Source organism: Cricetulus griseus, chromosome 4, assembly GCF_003668045.3.
Source record: "Cricetulus griseus strain 17A/GY chromosome 4, alternate assembly CriGri-PICRH-1.0, whole genome shotgun sequence".
In the NCBI taxonomy this organism is placed as follows: Eukaryota; Metazoa; Chordata; class Mammalia; order Rodentia; family Cricetidae; genus Cricetulus; species Cricetulus griseus.
Window position 1 is genome coordinate 161,324,111 of NC_048597.1, and position 21,153 is coordinate 161,345,263.

A 21,153-nucleotide genomic window follows, 5' to 3' on the forward strand; every position below is an offset into this window, starting at 1 on the left:
AATGTGGGGAAGAGACAGAGGAGCTGGCTCTACTTACGGACTGGCTGTGTCTTGAACTCAGTGGCTGCACTTATCTCGCCCAGCCCCTTGCCGTTGAGGGCCGCCAGTCGTACTGTATACCTTGTCTCAGGCTTCAGGCCCATGATGGTGACAATGCCTTCCATGTTGGCTGTGGCGAGAATATGGGACAGATTAAAAGAGAATGGCCATGTACAGGGAAAACAGTGCTATGGAAAATAGTATGGTGGATCTTCATAAAATTAAACATAACCATTGTTTGGCAAATATGTAGAAAAATTGAAAGCAGGAAATAAACAGATACCTGTCCACTTATGTTCACACTTGCAGTATTACCAATGGTCCAAAGTCACAAGCCTTGATGACTTATGTAACAGATGAATGGGTCAATGGAATGTAGGTAGTGAGGACCAACAATGAGATATTTACCCAGTCTTACAGATGAAATGTTGATATGTTCTACAATATGGATGAACCAAGATAACATTTTGTTAAATAAAGATGTGGACACAAAGGGACAAATCACGTATGAGGCACTCCCATGAGGTACCTAGGGTAATTAGCTAGAGAGACAGTAGAATGGTGCTAACCAGGGACCAGAAGGATGTGGAGAAAGGGATTAGAACATGAAAATGTTATGAAGATGGACAGAGGTGATGGTTGTGACTCAATGCTGCTGCCATGTATATTTAAAATTGATTAAATGTAAAATTCATTTAGATTTTACCATAATTAAAATGTAAGCATAAGCAATATTTTAAAAGAGAGGGGGCTGGAGGATGTCTTACTGGGCAACGTGTCTGCTGCCCATGCATGAAGGCCTGAGTTGAAATCCCCAGAAGGCATGTAAAAGTTGGGGGTGGAGGTACATTCTACAGCCTCAGCACAGTGGGGCTAGAGACAGGTGGGTCACAGACCACTGAGGTTCATTGGTCAGCTAGCCAAACTAAATTCATGAATTTCAGGGTCAAAAAATAAATGTAGATAGTGATCTAGGAAAGATACTTGATGCTGACTCCGAGAGAGATAGAGATAGAGATAGAGAGAGAGAGAGAGAGAGAGAGAGAGAGAGAGAGAGAGAGAGAGAGAGATCTTGAAAGGCATCACTGGATTGACTTAACTTAAGAGATAGACCAGATTTGGTTCAGGGTAGACCTGTCATCTTGCTGGCCTGGTAGCTGTACATGACAGTTCCTGGGTACAGACACCAAGCAGAGATGGTCAGGTGTCATGTTTCATCAGAGAAGCAGCAGAGAGCAGAGCAGGGATCCTCTGCACTCACTTTCCCCACTATGCTCAGCAGCTGATTAGGTCTTATGTCTAGGAAGCATCTAAGATGTTCTGCCTGTCCTGGTGAGGTCATGAGGTCTGAAGCAGCAAGGGACAGAAGGTTAACAACTCTATGGAATCACGGCCCTAATTCTAGCTGGAGAGTTCCTAATTCCGAAGGAAACTGGAGGGGATGGCAGATGGTGAAATCCTGCATGTTCCCTACCTACATGGTCAGCAAAGGTCTGATAATTGGTGGGCGTGTACTAGACTCACCTTCTTTGGCATCATACCACTTGAAATGCCATGCTTCTTCACTCAGTGACTTCCACTCAGCCTTGTATTTGAGGATGGGCACTCCACCTGTGGCTTCTGGCTCATCAAACTGCACCTGTGCTGTGCTGGAGTATGGTTCCACCCGGTCGATGGATGGAGAAGATGGTGTGTCTGTGAGTATACATATGGACACCCACGTCATGTATGTGGCCCAAGACTATACTTTGAAATATATTCCATGCTTCTGCTCCCTCTTTGGGATCCTTTCAAAGAGTAAGAATCTCTGGTTTTGGAGATTCCACTTTCCTAGCTCACTTCAAATTGGCCTCAACCCATCCCACACTTAGACTTTCACACTTCAAGTGGCTTCCCGCTTCCTCACATTCTGGCTTTTCAGAGCCTGGATCTGTCTTCTACCCTGTCACTGGTATCCTTAAAGTGTATGAGCTGGGCCAGCAAAGGCAAGGATGGTGTGGAAGTTACTATGAAGGGCCACTCACCTGCTTGAACAAGGATGAATTCCAAGGACTCCTGTCCAATGCGGTTCACTGCCGTACAGTTGTAGTTTCCAAAGTCATTTTCTGAGTCAGGGGTTACCTATAGAAGGAAGGAACCCAGAGGTTACAAATGTCCCATGGATAGCCACATTCACCTTTATGTTTTAGATACAGTTAGTAAAGAATAAATCCGATGATATATGCATTATCAATCGCAATGGAAAAAACCTAGTGGCTCACAGAAGGGGCACATTCCACTTCCCCAACCCAGTCTAACCACACGGTCAGGACCACTGAAGCTGAGGATGGGGACCTAGAGAAAGGCTCAGTTTCTTCTCTATCCAGTGGTCCCCAGTTTAGGATGTTCCAGGGAAGCAGGAGAAGTGATGGGACCCTACCCATTATCACAGGGCATGTTCCACTCTGCCCTTTCCCACACCCTAACTCACCTCCAGGTAGCTAGCAGATGGGGTGTTGTAGATCTTGATATTGCTGTAGTTGGAGCTTGGCAGCAACTGACCATCTCGGAACCAGGAGATTGTGGCACTTGGGTAGGCAAAGACCTCACAGGTGATGTTCACCTGGTTCCCCTCCCATGTGTACACAGCCACTGGGCCCTGGAGCTTGGGCGCATCTGCAATGAATGACAATGACCATCAGAACAACTACCAATTTCTTGAAACACCCATGACATGACCTGTCTTCTGGCACTGGGAAGGTAGGCATGACCCAAAGTAGAGTGGGTTCCTGGATCAGTAGAGCTCTGGGACATTTTGGAATTTGTACATGTTCTGCTTGAGAAACTCAAGAGCACCGGTGGCTGCTAGGAAGCTTGGGGATGGTGTGTGTGTGTGTGTGTGTGTGTGTGAGAGAGAGAGAGAGAGAGAGAGAGAGAGAGAGAGAGAGAGAGAGAGAGAGAGAGAGAGAGTCTATGTGTTGTCTATACTTGGGGCCATAGCACTGGAACAGTTAAGGGCCAATAGCCTTGGGGTATGAACAAGGTGGAACTTTCTAGTGAAGCTGAAGCTTATCTGTCTCTAGCATCCTATCCTTCTCTGCTCCTCCCCCACCCATTCCTTCCCTAGTTACTCCTTACATTGAACTTCAAGGTACATGGACTGGGAGTCCTGGCCGATGGTGTTGCTGGCAGTGCAGATGTATTCTCCAGCATCTGTGTACTGGATGCTCTTCAGGGTCAGGGAGGACACACGAGCATGGCTGCGTACCACCATGTGCCCATCCAGAGTCTGCCAGGAGGAAAGCGACAGCATCAGAGTCTGAGGGGAGGCAAAGGGCAGGGGCAACTAGATCAGTGTGGGTCTAGGAGACAAGGTCAGCACTTGTCTGTGACCAGTCTCTAGTCTTTTCTCTAGGTCAGCCTCTAATTTCACTTCACCTAGTTCATAATGGGGAGAGAGTGTGGGAGCAGAGTAGGAACTTCAACATAGTTCAAACAGAAAATGGGACTCGAACAATTTGCAGCATAGTAAGGTCATCCAAGACTAGTTTGGGATGTATTAAAATAGAAGCAAAAGCCTCGGATGGCACAAATTCCAGAAAAGCCTTGCCTTTTGAGATCCTGGGGAACTAGCATGTGCCCCTGTCCTTTCCTTCTAGTCTGACTCCCCCAACACCCAGTTCCATGGTATGTGAATGTGTACTAAGGAATGCCAATGACCCAAAGTATGGAATTATGAAGGAAACATCCTTCCTGTAGATGTGTCTCTTCTCAGGGTTCTTGGTAGCAAGACAATAATCTTCACTCTTAATGGGAAGCAGGTCAAATCAGGCACTACTGAGCAACAGCACAGAGAGAGCCACAGACTCACCACTCACCCAGAATCCTTTGTACCAAAGTCTGCCACCATCCCTAGTCTTCGATACTACCATGAATTTACTGAGTCTCCAGACTCACAAGGACTGCTAAGAAATGAATGAGCACATAGTCCCTAGGCAATATGTATTAGACTATTTTCAAGTGTTCCCTCCTTGATATTCTAAGCAAAAGGGGTGTTAGACCTCAAAGGGTCTAGGCATGTACTCCTGAGCCAGAGTCCCCTGAAAACTGGTACAATGAAGGGTCCTATTCTCTACGAGCTGGGATACCCCATTAAGTCCAGCACAAGATTCTCAGTAGAGATAGAAGAGAGGACGTGCTGCATCTGCCAAGGTATCAGCTTTGGGCTTCAGAGACTTAAGTGACATATAACCTCAGTTTCTATCAATGTGATGGATTGGAAGCTGGGGGGCGTACAGAATTGCACAATGTCCTTTGCCAGTCAGTCCAGGAAGTTGAAAAGAAAGTTCTTGCTGCCCTTGTACAGCAGTCTTAGCAGATCTATGGCACAAAGTCCCTTTACCATCAGGGATCTGCACTGTTTGGATCAGGTCCACTTCAGTCATCTGCGTTGTATCTGGGAGCTAAAATATGCTTCCAGCAAGGGAAGGAAGGGCCAAGGAAAGTCATCTGTGCCTATGGTTCTGTGCATCTCTTTCTCTTGGAGATGGATGCTCTGGTGTTCCCATCTGGCCTTTAAATAGGGGAGGCTTGTTGGTCAAGAAGCTGCATCCTAGGAGATGATACACATTAATGAGAGGTGACAGGAGACTGTCCCAGAGAGCCCAGAGACATCCAGTGTATTGGTGATGCTAGATCCCAGGACTTCATTTCTTGTAGGCTGACAGTGACTATCTTAGTGTCTATTTTCATATGTCAAACAAAATCTTTACCCATCACTCTGTATTAGGGACAATGAGAGCATGAAGTCATGTTTGTAGGTATCTCTAAAAGGCTGTCCTGCTTTGCTTGTTACTCCTCAATGCCTACAGCACAATGTCATTGAAGGGAGAAGGGTCTGAAAGTCGGCACATGGTCTTGTCAACTGTGGGATGAACTGTGATGATTTGTGACCTGGATCAGGCTTGTCCAGGGACTTCCATATACATAATTCTCAGGAATTCAAGAGAACATGACCACATGGAAAGGAGGCAAGGAGAATCACACGGGTAAGAGCATGAGCATGAAAGCAAGGGATGAACAGCATTTGCTCAGAAATGTCTGAAGACAAGCTCCGTGAAAGGCTGTGCATTTTTTTTTAAATATGGTCTCCCTGCCTACATTTCCCTGTTGGAGATTTCTGTCGTTTAATGATGTAATCACACCAGTAGACAATCCTCTATAGGGATTTCTTATTTTGTAGTGGCTCACTGCAAGTTTGATGATGGGATCCTCCACCAGCTGTCCAGTTATCCCTTGGAGAATACACCAATAGACACCAGTGTGATTGGTTTATCTCAACCTGAAATAATTTCTTCTGGCACAGGAACACACCCGTAAGACACTCCAACCAAAAGTCCTGCTGACCACTTGGTAAGAGTGAACCAAGAATACTACAACAACTAGATCTTTCTCTCTCTCTCTCTCTTTAAGAAAATATTTGTGGCTCTAATTATTCTCAGCAAAATAGTTTTCTCTCCTTTCCCAGATGAAAGCATTAAGCCTTTGAGAGCATCCAGAAAGAACCTGGCCACAACACAAGCCAGTCTTTGCACTCATCTGGCCTAAGGTCTTCATCTCCGAGTAAGTCAAATAGGAGAAAATGGAACTTCTGAGCCCCATGGGCAGTATTCACTTGAAAGTCAATTATGTCCAAAGTGAAACATTCAAGATAAAAGACACTTCTGGAAAATGGAGTTGGGTGTGTGCTTTCCTGGGAGTAAACCTATTATTTCCACTTATAATGATAATCCATTTAAAATCTCCTTAATGCTCCCTGATAAATCTCAGTGACTCCTCAGGCCAGGTCTAGCTCAGAATGACAGGAGAAGACACACAAGGCAAAGCAGAATGAGCCCTGTAGCTGTGGAAGTTGGCCCCATCATTAACCCCTCCTGTCTTTCTTCCCCAAAGCCAATGGGGCCATAGTTTTGGGGCAATAAAACATTCAGCCTATGACAACACTAAGTGATTTCAAGGCCACAGGAAGGAAGTATTACAGTGGGGACATGTGCTTTAACTACAGTCCCTATGTCATGTCATCAAGAAAGGCACATTACAGAGATGAATAGATTTGATGATGGTAGACTGCTCAGGTGCAGAAATGAATGTCCCTGCCAGGGGACAGGTGGACAACTTTTAAATATTAAGCAGCATTTATGGTTATGACCTGAACATGGGCATTCTGTGTTCTGAGTGGTTATCACCCAGAAAGACTAAGAGAGTATACTCACTGAATTAAATTATAGAGTATACTGAACCACTGGAATGTCTTCTGTGATTATAGTTTTGGGTATTAAAGCTCCATTTGGAGAAAGACACAAAAGGGACTTTAACTAGAAAGCATTCGCAAATTAGATTTTTGAATCTCATCTAAAGATAGTTGCTCCGTGTGTGTGTGTGTGTGTGTGTGTGTGTGTGTGTGTGTGTGTGTGTGTGTGTATGTGTGTGTGTGTTGGTGCATGTGTGTGCTCATGCACATATGTGTATGTCTATGTGGAAGCTAGAAGTCAAACCCAAGTGTCATTCTTCAGGAACCATCCACCTTGTTTTTCAAGAAAGAGCCTCTAACTGGGATGTAGGGCTCACTGATCAGGTTAGACCAGCTGGCCAATGAGCCCACTTGTGTGTTCCTCCCTAGTGCTGAGGTTACAAGCACAAAACACCATGCTTGGCTTCTAATATAGGTGCTGACGATCAATACCACATCCTTGTGCTTGTGTGGCAATCACTTTCCTGACTGAGCTCTATCTCCCTAATCCCAGGGCAACTGGTTTTTAACATTTCAATTGGTCACTTATAGTTGCATGAACCAGGTGAAAAATGGGGAGTGTGATTATATGAAGGGTCTTCATGTACAGCAATGAAATACAAAGGTTAATGCTTAGCTTTGGTTTTCAACCCCCAGTCCCATGTCACCTAAACTGAAACAAATAGGCAGGGAAATTCCAAAGGCTAAATGATACTGACTTTACAAAACATAAACCTATTTGTACCAAATCACTCCAATCTTACAAATTTAATGCTCCATAAAAATAACAGATAAGTTGAACGATTTGGAGAAACCAGTGAAAAATGTCGTTGGCGTTGCTTTTGACAGGAAATAAAATGTGATAATTTACCAAGGCCAGTCATTATCAAATAAGTGAGCAACAAGATGAGTTGAGCTGGAAAGGAAAGGGATGAGTGGGTTTTAGATCACTCACTCTGTGACTTTATGGTCCAGAGCCACAGCCACCAGAGGAGAGTTAAATTTTTTTTTTATTTTTTTATTATTTCAAAATGCCTGGCTTGGGAATTGGAGCAATTTATTTCTATCAGTACAATTACCTGGGTATGGTTTTACCAGCACCAGCAAGAGAATGTGGTCCTGTTTTAGGAAATAAGGATTTGTTCCTCCACTCCCAACACAGCTTGCTTGCTCATCCTAAAAAATGACACTATTGCTAGGTGATGTCTACTGCTATGGGCCTAATCTTTAACTAAAGTGCTCATTAGGTTAGCAAGTCTGGTTATTAACTGTGATGGTGAGTTAAACTGAAATGCTTTCAGAGCTAGAGACTGGCTAGTGGTCAGGTAAGCTATACCTCTTGCTTCTCTGGTCGAGTCCACGAAGCCTGGAGAGAACAAGATATAAAACACAACAAGAAGGCAGTAAAATGTCACATGTTGCTTTAGAGAACTCATACTGCATTCCGTGCACATGCAGCTTCTTCTTAATTCAGAAATTTTCAAGGCCCACTTTCATTGATATGACTATCCCCCAAATTTAGTTCAGAAGTTAGCTGATGTTCAGCTCCCCCCGTCCACCTTATGCACGTTAAGATGTCTAAATCAAAGGTGAATTAAACTATCTAGATATATGTATATATGAATACAAGCACACATATTCAACTTCTCCTATGCAAAGCATTTTAAACAGTCTTCATAATAGTCGAGGGCACTATCTGTTCTTATCAAATAATCTAGGGTTACTGAGAGAGCAGATCTTTTTCCTCTGAATGTTTTAGACAGATTATTACACATGTACTAAAGCCATTTAATGCTCATGCATTTTACAACTCAGCATGCATTGAATTAAAGGCTATTAAAAAAACAAAGGAACAAAGCAAGGAGCAGAGAGATACAGTGAGTGTGTGAGTATGAAGTCTTTGAGACTCTAGGTCAGGAAGCTTTGAGGATACTAAATCCTGGGTGGTGACAGTGGTGCTTTGTTGCTTAAAGTTAGAAAGATCCCATGTGGCATTTGGATGGAAGCATGGACTCTCTCCATCCAACTCACTACATGTGAGAAGGTGAGAGAAGTCACACTCATGAGTATTTGGAGAACTTCCTGTTCAAGACTAGATTTGTTAATTTACCTAGCACATAAAATCTGTTCTGCTTAATTTCTCTGTTTGCAAACTCTGAGTCAAGGACATCAGAGTTGTATTGGTCTTTTCATTGGGTGGCCTTCCTGAATTACTGTTCTTGATGTTCAGATGGCAAAGGACACAAGAGATGCTAGACACAGGGAATGTGAATGAGTTAGCAAACAGTAAGTTCATTAAATGCAAGGCACTTTTGTGAGACACATGGATGGAAATGTTGGGTTACATTACATGACGTTGGGATGAAGGAGGAAGTGAGAACAAAGAACATGCATAGACCAAAGTCACAGTGGGCCAACATGTCAGCTATAGTTGACAATTCTACATACTAGAAAGCTTGTTTGTCACATGCCAGGGCTGTGTCATCAAGACTTTTATTTTTTCTCAATCCAAAACTGCTAGTGTTCTATGGCTTTTAAAATAGGCTATTGCTAGGGACACAAGTTTCTAGTAGCCTGATTCTTCCCTTTGTGCCTGGTGAAATGTAGCAAATTTCTGTCTTGGGTCCAACAATTTGGTAAAGGTTTGGCCCACTTCATGGCAATCTGATAGTCAAATCTATATACTTAGGAAACAAATTAGGCTATGATTAATCTGCTCCAAATGTTGTTAGTTTTTGTTTGTCTCAATACTTATTTTTGTTATTATATATATGCATATAGTTATATATAGTTTTGTATATATAGTAGTTTATATGTATAGCAAAGCTCTTCTATACTCATATTAAGCATTCTGTATATACATTCACCCAAATCTTAGATCAGGCTCTGATCACTCTATGCAAAACATTTCCTGATGTTTAAAAGTGGGCACTGAGCTTGTACCCAATCAGGGACTCTCCCTAGTGAAAAGAAAGGTTGGGCTTCGAAAGAAATCAGAATCTGAAAAGGTCTCTCTTATCTGCAGACACTCTGTTCTGAACTCAGCTCCTCACCCTTCTTTTTCCTTAACAGTGAAGGACTCACACACCCCTCTTCAGAGTTATCTCAAGGCATAGAAACATTCAAATAGCAAATGATGGATGTCTTTTTTTATGCCAGAGATCAAGTATGCAGATCATAATCCCCAGGTCTCACTCAATATGTAAATGGTGCCTGGAATTAGCGACACTCAAACACCTGGGGATATTTATGATGAGTCTGTATAGGATGAGGAATGACATGACACAGATACATAATCTTCTGAAGTATCACAAACACCTTCACACACGTGTGAAAAGTAACCCACAATGTTATTCACTTTTCCCTTTTTCTCGGGATAACACTGATTGCTAAGGAATAGATCAACATATGGATAACTGATGTTAATCATCCAAACAATCACACTCATCTTCACTATTAATAGTTGCTAACCTAAACCAACTCTACTTGCTGATGCTTAATGGATTGATGAGACTTTCTCCAACAAAGATGAGACCAAGTCCAGAGACACAATCAAGTGTATGCCATGACTATACTCATTTTGAATTCATTCCTTCTTTCCTTTATAAGGAGGAACAATTCTGATATTCTATTAGCAAGTCACTTCAGGTCTAGGTGAAACCCTTGCCTCTCTCCTAATGAGAAGGGCAGTGCTATAGTCAGTCAATTGATGTGAAAGGCAAAGCCGCTTTAATCCATTTATAGCCCTTACTAAAGGAACCCGAACCTCCAACAAAAGCTACCAGAATTACAGAAGACCACTATTACACTGTGACATTAAGCTCATCACTTTTGGAGCCACTGATTTAGAAGGAATCTGAGGTCTCTGAACTTAGACCTTGTCCCAGTCAATATTTTCATCAGTGACTTAGATATCTTGAATAAGGACTCACATAAGTTTGGAAGCCATGCTAAGACAAATGTTAGGTGACAGCTGCATCAGGAAAGCTGCTGAATTACCTGTACTTGAACATCATTCTCAGTGATGGGGCTCCCACTGACTGTCCTATCTCATTTTAACTTTTAACATGCAGATACAGCATAAGGGGACCAGTCTGGGCAGAAATACTCCAACTTCCAGATTTGTAAGTAAAACCCTCATGAACAGACAATCCCAACAGCAGGATGGTCTGTAATAGTAGTTCTCCAGGCAGGGAGAGTTTTAGTAATGGTTACAATTGGCTACTGGTATTGGGGTGGTGAGAAATGGCAGATGTCTTGCACTGCATAGGACAGTCCCAGTGAAGGGAGAGTCTTCCTTAATGGCCAAAAATGACCATGACTGAGAAACAAAGCTGGAATGAATGAAATACATATAAAATTCTGCATTGATGCTTAAGCCATCAATTTCATGAGAAGGCAACAGGAGATAAGTCACCTAAATGTAATTCATATTATAGACCTACATATTCTAGGTGACCATGATATGTCGTGACTCAAGGGCTCATGCTACTTTGACTACATGATGTGTCTAGATCAAGATGACAAACCCACTGAGATCTACTCAGGTTACAGGGGGACAGTAAGGTTTTATTGAGTGCTAGTGATCTGAAGCTATCAAGTTATAGGATAACTATCTGGGTAAAGGATATAGAAATCATGACACATGACAAACTGGGAAATTCTGTGTGATTGTTAAAGGGAGAAGAGTTGCAGCTTTTATTTCAGTGATTCAGATTCTGGGTGGCAGAGGTGGAGGGTTCCAGGTAGCAGAAAGGGAAAAGAAAACAGCCCTTTGTGATACTGTAACTATCACAAGCCAGAGTGACCTGGAAAGGATGCTAGAAAGTGAGCCAGGTAGAACCACACAGTCCCAAAAGACTCTTCCAAAACCATCTCTTATCCTGTGGCTCTATGAAACTTAACAGGGGGGAGGGGGCATTTATTTCATTCATTAGATAAACTGGTACCTTTGTGATCTACCAAGCTGAGCATCCTGATTTTATAAATAGTTTACTTCACTCCTATAATTCAATGGTGCTGATGATCTCAACATATAATTATATATAATGCAACTTTAGGTAGGAAAGAGTGTGAGGGGAGGTTGCCATAGTGAAAATGATTGGACCAGGATTCAGCCTGCTCACAGACAGACAATGATTCATCATTACTAGACATCTACAGTTTCAGATTGGCATCAAGCTTCTTTGATACCAATATTTAGTTAGTAGAAGTGACAAAATTTTCTTACCTAAGATTTTATTTAAGAAAATACATCGATGTGATAGCATGATGAAACTTTCTGGAGGACTTGTTCTAACATTGACTGACTCAGGGCCCATTAATGTCACTTCAAGCAAACCTGAAGCTAGTCTGCAGTAAAAGGAACTGTGATCTAATCTGTGCTGGGCTTAAACAGTTATCTTAGATCAAGACAGATGATCGATAAAGGAAACTGAGTTGTTAAAAAAGTCAGTCCCATCTGGGCTTGAGATGGTTTTTCATGATATCTTCAGTCTCAATATTTAGGGAGTATGAGTGCATATTAGTTCCTAGCTATTTATTTTCATTTTGTAAAAATGAAATCTTAGGTACAAGGCAGAAGTGCCAACCTATTAAAGACAAACCCCAAGTAGGCACAAATCTTAATAATGCTTCTTGTCTAGTTTAACTGTTGAGCTATTTCTAGAAAAGACACAGAACTTAAAAATGTCATTCATCTGAAATAGATGTTTTGTCCTTCACTGTAGGTCAGAGATACATACTGGGTCACTTGGACAATTCTACTTTGAAATCTAATATAGAAAGACCGGCCAAGCAGTGTCTGGTAGATGAAGCCCTAAATATACATTGGGTCCATGTAACACACAAAGGAAGCTGAAATCCTAGCTGGGAATTTAATTCCAGTATTTATAAAGAAATTATTGAACACCCAACTTCGTAATTTAGCTGGCTTTTGCAGATCAAACAGCATATGTGAGCTTCAAAAATATTTAGCAGTTCCTCAGTTGAGTTTCTGTTAAGTTGGATTCAACTCTGGGTATAAAACTTGCAAAGAGAGGAATGGGGTATTTGGAACAGAGCTTTCGGTTCCTTTAGGTTTTGTTTTGTTTTCTGTCTCTGAGGTAGCGATCAGTTCCTCAAATGCAAATTCTACTTTTAGCCCTGGTGCTTAGTATTCTCCCTTGGCTTTATTTCAGTGTGTTTCTAGAGATTTTTGAGCATGGCAGAAGAGTGCATATCTATCATTCTTGACATTCTGGTCAATAGGCAATCCATTATACATACTCTTTACAGCTATGGCTATTACTCCTGTATAGGTAACCAAGCTTTGGCCAACTAAAAATCTATTACAGGAGATGCAAAATAATACTGGAGAGGTGCCATAAAACCATTATTTTTCCCTTTATATACTGCCTCAGATTGAATGTAGGGCTATTTAGGGCCATGTGTTCTACTGTGTTCTACCGTGTTGATTGTCCTAATGATATCTACACTGTTTTGCAACTTAGCCCTTTCTTCTTCTTCTTCTTTTTTTTTTTTTTTTTTTTGCCCACTAAGTAGCAAAGGGCTGCATGATGTGGGGTTGTCACCCCAATATTTATATAGTACCAGTAAGAAAGACCATTTTCCAATGGCCTACAGATCCATGTACTTTAGAGCTAAATGTTCTCAGCCATTTTAACTTGCCAAGGAGTTACTACCCCATTATTAAACTTTGATGAGTATATTCAGAACCCGGGTATAAGTTTCATCATCTAGAAACTGCTAATTATTTTTGCCTTTAGAACAAAATGGAATCCAAATGTGACCAAGAATACAGGCAGACACAAAGGCAACCAAGCTTTTGTGCACAGAGTGCATACAGCATGAGTATATGAGACGTAAGGAAGAGAATTAATGAACTCATCCTGATCTCTGTTGTTTCTGGGAGACACTTTTCTGGGTGTGTCTGAGCTAATGACAATATCATCTGATGCCTCAGAATCTTGCTTGTCCTGGGTCCTCACAGCTCCACAAGCCTGGGTCAGAAATTCACTATTGCCTCTTCCCCAAAACATCTAGCTTGACCACGCCCACCATCAACATGCCCCATCCCACCGTGAGAGGATGTTGAGTAACAACCAGGCAGGTTGGAGGAGGGAGGCTGCAGGACCTACCGTGGCTACCAATAACCACATCCCATCTTGCCACGTGCCAAAGAGAACGGGGCCTGGGTAGACTTGAGGTGTTTCAAGTCTGCACCCCATAGCCCTGAAACTCTTGGGCGACATTGTACCTTTTCTTCACTGCTGATGTTTCGGGTGGAAGTTCTCCAGGTGATAGAGGGGATGGGGTCTCCTGAGGCTTCACAAGTAAGAGTAACTTGTTCCTCTAGTTCCATGGCTGTTTGATTCTCTACATAGGTGATTTTGGGCTTTGCTGAAAAGCAAAAAAAATAAATAATAATTCGATTAGTTTATCTGATTATTTCGCTCTTTGGGGTTTAGTGATAATATGTACCCATATAAAAAGGGTTCTTATTTACTAAATATAAGGCTTAATTCTAGGTACAGTAACAGACACCGAAATGAGCCACTATAGGCTCTGCCATCATTGAAATGGCAGTCAGAGAAAGAGACTTTAGAATATACAGACAATAAGGTGCTCGAGGCTTCCTTCAGAAGAGTGCTACATTGGCTCAAGCCTTCGCATGGAGAAGGCTTTAGGGCTGGGCCATAAGGTTTTCATCAGGTGCAAACTTGGGTGGAATGGAATAATTCTACGCTCAGAAAAATTCTTGAAGGAAATAAAAGGAGAAAAAGGAGATGGAGGGGTAGGTAGGAGTGGAGAGAGGGAGGGATACAGGGAGTGTTTCATGGGACAAGAGGACAAGGTTCAGCAGCTGGGATTTTACCCATAAGCCAGAGAAGCTCATGAGTGGAGTTTTGCTGGAGCATGGAGTGGTCACTGAACCCCAAGAGGATTAGTTTAGGGGGAATTCTAAAGTAGAAAAACGTGAAGGTGGAAGCTTTGGTTATGTGCTTCATGATAGGCTGAGGACAGGGAGGAGAGAGGCTGAATTGGGTTTCTTTTCCAAATGTTACAAGTAATGCAAAGAACACACACCTTCCAAAGCTGAGTTAAATGTGAGAACATTAGAGAAAATTGAATTTTCCTAATTTAAAACAATTATACCCAGAAATTGCTGAACCTTCCATAGAAGAGAAAAGATAAGGCTGCACAAATAACTTGTTTCACTACTAGAGAGAAAGGCTGGGTAAAAAAAAAAAAAAAAAAAAAAAAGACACAAAGCCAGAATGGCAGGTAGCTTTTGAAATCACAACATTTCTTTTCTACTCAAATTCATAGTAACTGCAAGTCAGCCAAGAAAATGTGGCCTGAGAAGATCTATAGTGAAAACCTCCATGATGCATCAGTAAACTGAAATCAGTGACAAATGTCTGGTTCCAGACAAAAATCACCTGAATAGTTCACATGGCGTCTTAACATCACCCACAGGACACTTAACAAATTATTTTTTCATGGCTGGCACATGGACAAACATTAATCCTGTATGGGCAAATGATGAAGAGATGATGGAATCCATGAGCTCTAGCTGAAGCTTCCTATAGGAAGACTTTATGTTTTGCCTTAATAAAGATGTCTTGCAGGAGGTCACAACTTACATCATATGCAATGAAGGTTCACTAGTATCACATAGTAACTTTTAGAGGGTAAAGTAAGGCAAAGCAAAATTAAGATGAAACAGGAGTTGAATTTCTAGGCTACCAAAGTGACCAAATGAAAAGGAAAGGGACAACAGACATAAGAGAACAACAGATAATCTCAGTCCTGGGGAGGCAGAGGCAGGTGGATCTCTGTGATTTTGAAGCCAGTCTGGTCTTATAGAGAGTGCTAGGACAGCCAGGACTAAACAGAGAGTCTGTCTTTAAAAACAAAGCAAAACAAACAAAAGAGAAAAGAAAATCCCCCACACAGATTCTCTAAACAGTGACTTGGGGGCTGGAGCTAGCTGGTTGTACAATGGCTGAAATTCTGGAAACTGAAAAAGACGGTGTGTTTGACCTTTTCCTGGCCCTCAGCACTTTGTCTTTGTATCAGAGAAAAAGTATCAGAGGAAGGGTCAGGTAACATCTATTAACATTTGGTTTGTGTGTCCCTATCTCCTAGATGGCTACAAGATTATATTCTACAAGTGTTTAGAAAAAGGGAAGCCACATTCTTCTGCACTCTTATTGAACACAGCTGGGTTTTTTTTTGTTTGTTTTGTTTTGCTTTTCTTATTTTGTTTTTAGAGAGACTCACTATACAGTTCTGGAGAGCCTATAATTTGGTATAAGACCAGTGTGGTCTCAGACTCACAGAGATCCACTTGCCTTTGCTTTCCAAGGTGCTAGGAATAAAAACATGGGCCAGCAACACATTGCTACCAAAGACTAATTCTGTATAGGCTACAGTTATGGGAGGGAAGATTCCATCCTCTGTCCCTGAAAACAGTACTATTGTCAGCGCTAGAGGAAGGCAGAGCCATCCAGGTGTTGAGGTTTAGAAAATGCCCCCAGAGGCTCACAAGTTTGAACACATGGCCCCTGTTGGTGGTGCTCTTTGTGAAAGTTATGGCAGTTTTAGGAAGTAGAGCTTTGCTGGAGGAAGTACATGACTGGGGGGCAGAGATTTTACAGCCTGACCCCACTTCCTGTTCCCTGTTTGTTTCCTGTGTGTAGATGAAGTGTGATCTCTCTGCTTCCTGATTGCGAGGCTGGCCTTGTGCTTCTGATGTCATGTCTTCCCAATCACGATGGAGCATGTCCACTTTGGAACTGTAAGCCAAAATAAGGCCCTTTCTCCTCTAAGTTGCTTTGTTTTTTTTCCTGAGGATTCTATCTAAGCAACAGAAAATAAACACAACAAGGATGTTCTAAATAATTATATGGAAACAGAAAACACTATTGGGCAAAAGGGACATATACAGAATGTCTCTTGCTTGTAAAAGATTCCTTTCCTCTGCATGTTAGCACCAGGAGGGACCTCTCCAAGTTTCATCTTCTCACGGTCCTGCTTGAGCCCCTGGAGTTTACATCATCCTTTTGCTGCCTCTCTGCCTCCCTGAGACCCAGTGCTTCCAATGGTTGCTCTCCTTGTATGAGCTACGTTCTGTGGCTGTGATAAAACACCAGGACCAAGACAATTAATTAATTAATTAATCAGTTAATTAATTTATTTATTTGGTTTTTCGAGACAGGGTTTCTCTGTGTAGCTTTGGAGCCTATCCTGGCACTCGCTCTGTAGATCCGACTGCCTCTACCTCCCTAGTGCTGAGATTAAAGGTGTGCACCATCAATGCCCAGCCAGACAAAGACAATTTATAGAAGAAAGATTTTGTTTTGGCTTATGGTTCCAGAGGGATGCAGTAACTCAGGGTGAACTCATAGCAGAAGCATTAGGCAGAGTAGCAGGAGCAAAAAGTTGAGAGCTCATATTTTGAACCAAACAAAGACAACTGGAAGTGAGGTAAGGCTATATATACTCAAATCCTGCTCCTTCCCCTAAACAGTGCCAACAACTGGGACCAAGTGTCCAAATGCCTGAGTCCATGGGGAGCATTTCTCATTGAAACCATCACCCTCCTCTCTATCCCACGAGTACTAGTCCACTGCTCTGCATTTTGCCACTCAGCAACAGCCATGTCTGCTCCAGTGCCAACAGTTTCTGAGAGCCTAGTCCAAGGAGACCCTGAGACTCTCCTTCAGCCCCCAGTGGCCTCTTGTCATCACCCACGAGTTTTGCTTTAGTCACAGGAGTCAGGTAACCAAGGCTTCTGCTATCACTGAACTTGCTTCAACTCATGGCATCAGGTGACATCAAGATCATTAGCACAGGCATAATTACCTGCAGAGAACTTTTCAGCAGGACTCACAGAGGGCAGTGATGGAACTTCCCAGCCAACATACAATGCAGCTACTTAAGGAAAGGAGCCCTTAGCTGGTAACCAGGGCAACACATGCCAGAGCAGGTCTCTATCATGGGGGGGGGTCATTCAGTTATAGTAATAATAACAGTTTCTGCTTTCGTCATGTTCTTTACATACTGACTGCCATCCTCTCTGAAGCCATCAGAGGTTTGATCTTTTCTTTTCTGCCCAAGGTGCAGGTCTCGGTCCCCTTCAACACCATTACTGCAGAGCAAACCTTCCCAATCTACCTCAGGGATCTCCCATGGCAGTAATATAAAAGAGAAAGGATAGTGAGCAAAGAAAGATGCCTTAACCAGCAGGCCCCTTTTCATCAGGCTCTTTGATCTCATACTAGCTGCCTCAACCAACTGGGGAGACCAAGAGAAGGAGGAGGGAAAGAGGGATTAGCAGGCAGAAAGGAGAGAGATAGGAGTTCAAGAAAGCTGAATGAGCTTTACTTGCATCATTGCAGAGGATGCGGATTCTGGATTTTACACACCTGTTGCAGGTGCATCATTTCCTTGCTGACCTCTCTAAGAGCCCAGGCACCTCTCCTCTGCTTGCCCTACTGTGCTGTCTAGAGAATACCCATCAGTCTCGGGAAAGAAATTGTGGTGTGTGTGTGTGTGTGTGTGTGTGTGTGTGTGTGTGTGTGTGTGTGTGTGTAGATGCAGATACACAGGGGTGTAGGGGTGTAGGGATGATTGTATTCATTCTGGACAAAGACTGGGGAAACCCTGTCTTGCCTGTTCTCCATCCTAATTTCTATTTTCCTTACCACTTCCCCTGGACTTATCCATTCTGTTCATTCTCCCCTGGCCTTACATGACTCCTAATTTGCTACCTCTCCTTCCTGCCCCGAGTCAATCATTGCCACCAAAGGGCTCTGGAAGAGGAACAAGAGCTGTTCTCAGCCATCCACGAGAGAGCTGAGTATGGTCCACACAGCAGCTTCTTAAATGCTGGGTTATGACCCTATGGAGTTACATGATCGAAAGGCAGAAGTTACAAAAAAGTTTGGCAATTCTAAAGTGTTTCTGGACATGAAAAGACCAGAAATTAATTCAAAATCGAATGCACAGTGAATCTAAGTTGCTCCTGGCAGGGTTTGCCCATGTTGTATTGTGTGACTTCACTGCAGCCTTGGTTCTGAACATTCAGCATGTACATGCCCATCCCACCACACAATGCCAACAAACACTGGCTGCAAAGCCTCGGGCTCAGATTCAAGACCATTGTACGTTATGAATTGTGGTGTTTTTACTACACATGAAAAGTTTTCTGCTCTTACAGAAACATAATGGCTTAATTATGGAAAACAATGACTTCAAATATTTTCCTACCATCATTCCTCAGCATGTAAGTATTAAATTAGTGTATCTTTGAATAGTATTGTGTTAGAATGCTTGATTTTAAAAATTGCTGTTTGAGTTGCTGACTTGAGTTTCACAGGGAAAAAAAATTATTCAATGAGTTTTGGCTTGGGATTGGAGACAGAATTTCCAACAGTTTTTGAAATGGTCCTAAACAAATGTCTGCCATTTTGTACTGTGTATTTATGCAAAGTGGTGTTCTCAGCCTTGATGATTATAAACAAAAACATCAAGCAACACTGAGGAACATTGAAGACATTCTGTATTTGGTAATATCAAATATTCAGCCAAGATTTAATTCTTTATTAAATAAACAAGCATGCCCACCTCATTGGTATGCAAATGTGCTTTGGTTTTAAATAAATGGAAAAGTATATGTATTCCCAAACCATAATTTTAAAATAAGGCTTTTTAAAAATGTCTCAGGTAAAAAGGACTTGCAAATAGAAAGCATGCAGAGACCTTTGAGCAGCATTGTGGTCCAGAAACAGCACACTGTCTCTCATATTTCTATGCATTTCCTACCGGTGCAGATTTAGCACAGGTGCTGACCCTTTGCATGGCAATGCAGCCATCACTGCTTTCCTGGTGTGGATCCAGAAGCCATTGTTTTGCTTTGAATTGTGGTTCCTTATGAGTAGCACCTGAGCTCTCTGTAAACTAGAGCTCATTTGTAAAACAGGGCAATAACCGCATCTACCTCAAGGGGCTGTGATGAGGAGAGCAGAGCCTAATTTGTGGTTGTGTGGTATGGCGTGGAATAAATTCTCCTTCTATGATGGGTATTGCTTTATTGGAATAGTGCTTTTAAAGGTTCCTCAGAGACAAGAGTGGACAAGTTTATCTCAGGATCATCTCCCTATTGCAATGGGTCATCCTTCAGTCATGTGAACTAACGGCCATTCCTTCAATTACTCAACTGCTCCTGCCAACTGTCCTAGGTGCTGGAGGCATATGTGTAAATCAACCAACCAGGCAGAGTTCCTGTCCACGGCAGCCCACACGCAACACAGCATGTGTTTTCCAAGTAGTGCCTGAAGCGCTTGTCCCACCATTCAAAATGAAGCAGTGTATCACTTTGATGACTAACCTATGCCAGAGAGGATAGGAAGTATTTTTCTATAAAACACCACTACACTGTTGCTATGGAGTCAGTATAGGGGGCTGTCATTTAAAATGTCAGCGCTGGACATCTACATGTGCCTGTGAGTCTACTGATGACAAGAGACTCCATGATGTTTTATTTTAAACCTGGCAATGGCCGGATTCACAGTAAACACTCAAATGGATACTGCTGATTGACACTATCTATTCTCTTGTGTATGTTTATATGTTTATCTCTAACTTTGTGCTTCTTGGAGTCCAATTCTACTGATCTCTCTAGCCATTCTATCTAGCTGCAAAGGCACCTCAAATGAAGGGATAAATTAACAAATGCACCTGCCCTCCTCTATAATCTAGAAAACAGAATGATGGGAAGAAGTGGATTAATTTGAAGTGGAGAGAAAACACCATGAAGAATTTTTGTTGTCGTGGGCTTTGCAAATTCGAGGATCTATTTTGATCCTCAGATCCATATAAAACAAACAAGAAACGTGGGCACAGTCCGCTATATGTAATCCCAGCATCTGGGGAGTTAAAGACAGACAGATCCCCAGAGCCTAGCCAAATTAGCAAGCAGCAGCTTAATGAGAACCCTGTCTCCCCAACAAGGTGGACAGTACCTGAGGAATGAAACCCAAGGTTGACCTTTGGTTTCCATCCCCATGGACAGATACATGCAGGTGCACACACATATGTACACAACACATGCACACACATACAGACATGTCTTTCATGAAGTTTAGTGTTCCTTCCCATGACCTATTTGTAGACCTAGTTGTCATCAACAAACAGAGGAGACTCATCAGTGATTTCCAACAGTGTGTTTAGACAGTTCTCCCCATCAGACTAAATAAGCAGGTCCTAGCATTGGGTATGTGCACATTTTAACTACCTGAGAGGGATAGGTACCAGAGAGGCCTCTCTGGCCTTGTGCTCACCGGTATGGTCTGCAGTGCAGTGGTTTAACTGTGCTTTTTGACAGATAGGCATCTTCGAGAGCCTTACCTTCTTTGCAACAAATCGTTTTTTTGCACAAGCATGCTAAAAATGCATTTCAATTCTGAAATGCCTGGAAGTTTGCCAAATTATAGGGACAAAGAAGATGGAGATATGATAGCTTTTTTCTGTGACTTTCTATGACACACAGGCCAGTAAAGGATGCAAAAGAAGAAAGAAACGTGAGACAACCTGTCAGGCACTGATATTTACTAAGGTATTGTGAGTCTGGAGTTGTTTGAAAACCAGGGATAGTCTGGGAGCTCCCACGAGTTCAGGTCAGCTGTCTCTGTGGGTTTCCCCTGCCATGATCTTGACCCCCTTTGCTCATATAATCCTTTCTTCCTCTCTTCAACTGGACTCCTGGAGCTCGGACCAGGGAGGCTGCATGGGACTGACCTAGGTACTCTGCATGTGGGTGAGAGTTGTGTAGCTTA

The 21,153-nt window shown here is 42.4% G+C and overlaps 1 protein-coding gene across 10 annotated transcripts in view; it reads right to left on the bottom strand.

The window, feature by feature from the left end:
• Window positions 1–21,153, bottom strand: part of Ncam1 (neural cell adhesion molecule 1) — a 297,982-nt gene that overhangs the window by 37,333 nt on the left and 239,496 nt on the right. For all 10 annotated transcript variants that reach the window (XM_027412111.2, XM_027412114.2, XM_027412113.2 and 7 more), the window contains exons 8-13: window positions 13,566–13,708; window positions 3,157–3,307; window positions 2,510–2,694; window positions 2,064–2,160; window positions 1,564–1,734; window positions 38–169 (exon numbers count right to left, since the gene is read on the bottom strand). In XM_027412111.2, coding sequence (XP_027267912.1) covers window positions 38–169; window positions 1,564–1,734; window positions 2,064–2,160; window positions 2,510–2,694; window positions 3,157–3,307; window positions 13,566–13,708 — 879 coding nt within the window. The remainder of the gene's footprint in view (window positions 1–37; window positions 170–1,563; window positions 1,735–2,063; window positions 2,161–2,509; window positions 2,695–3,156; window positions 3,308–13,565; window positions 13,709–21,153) is intronic.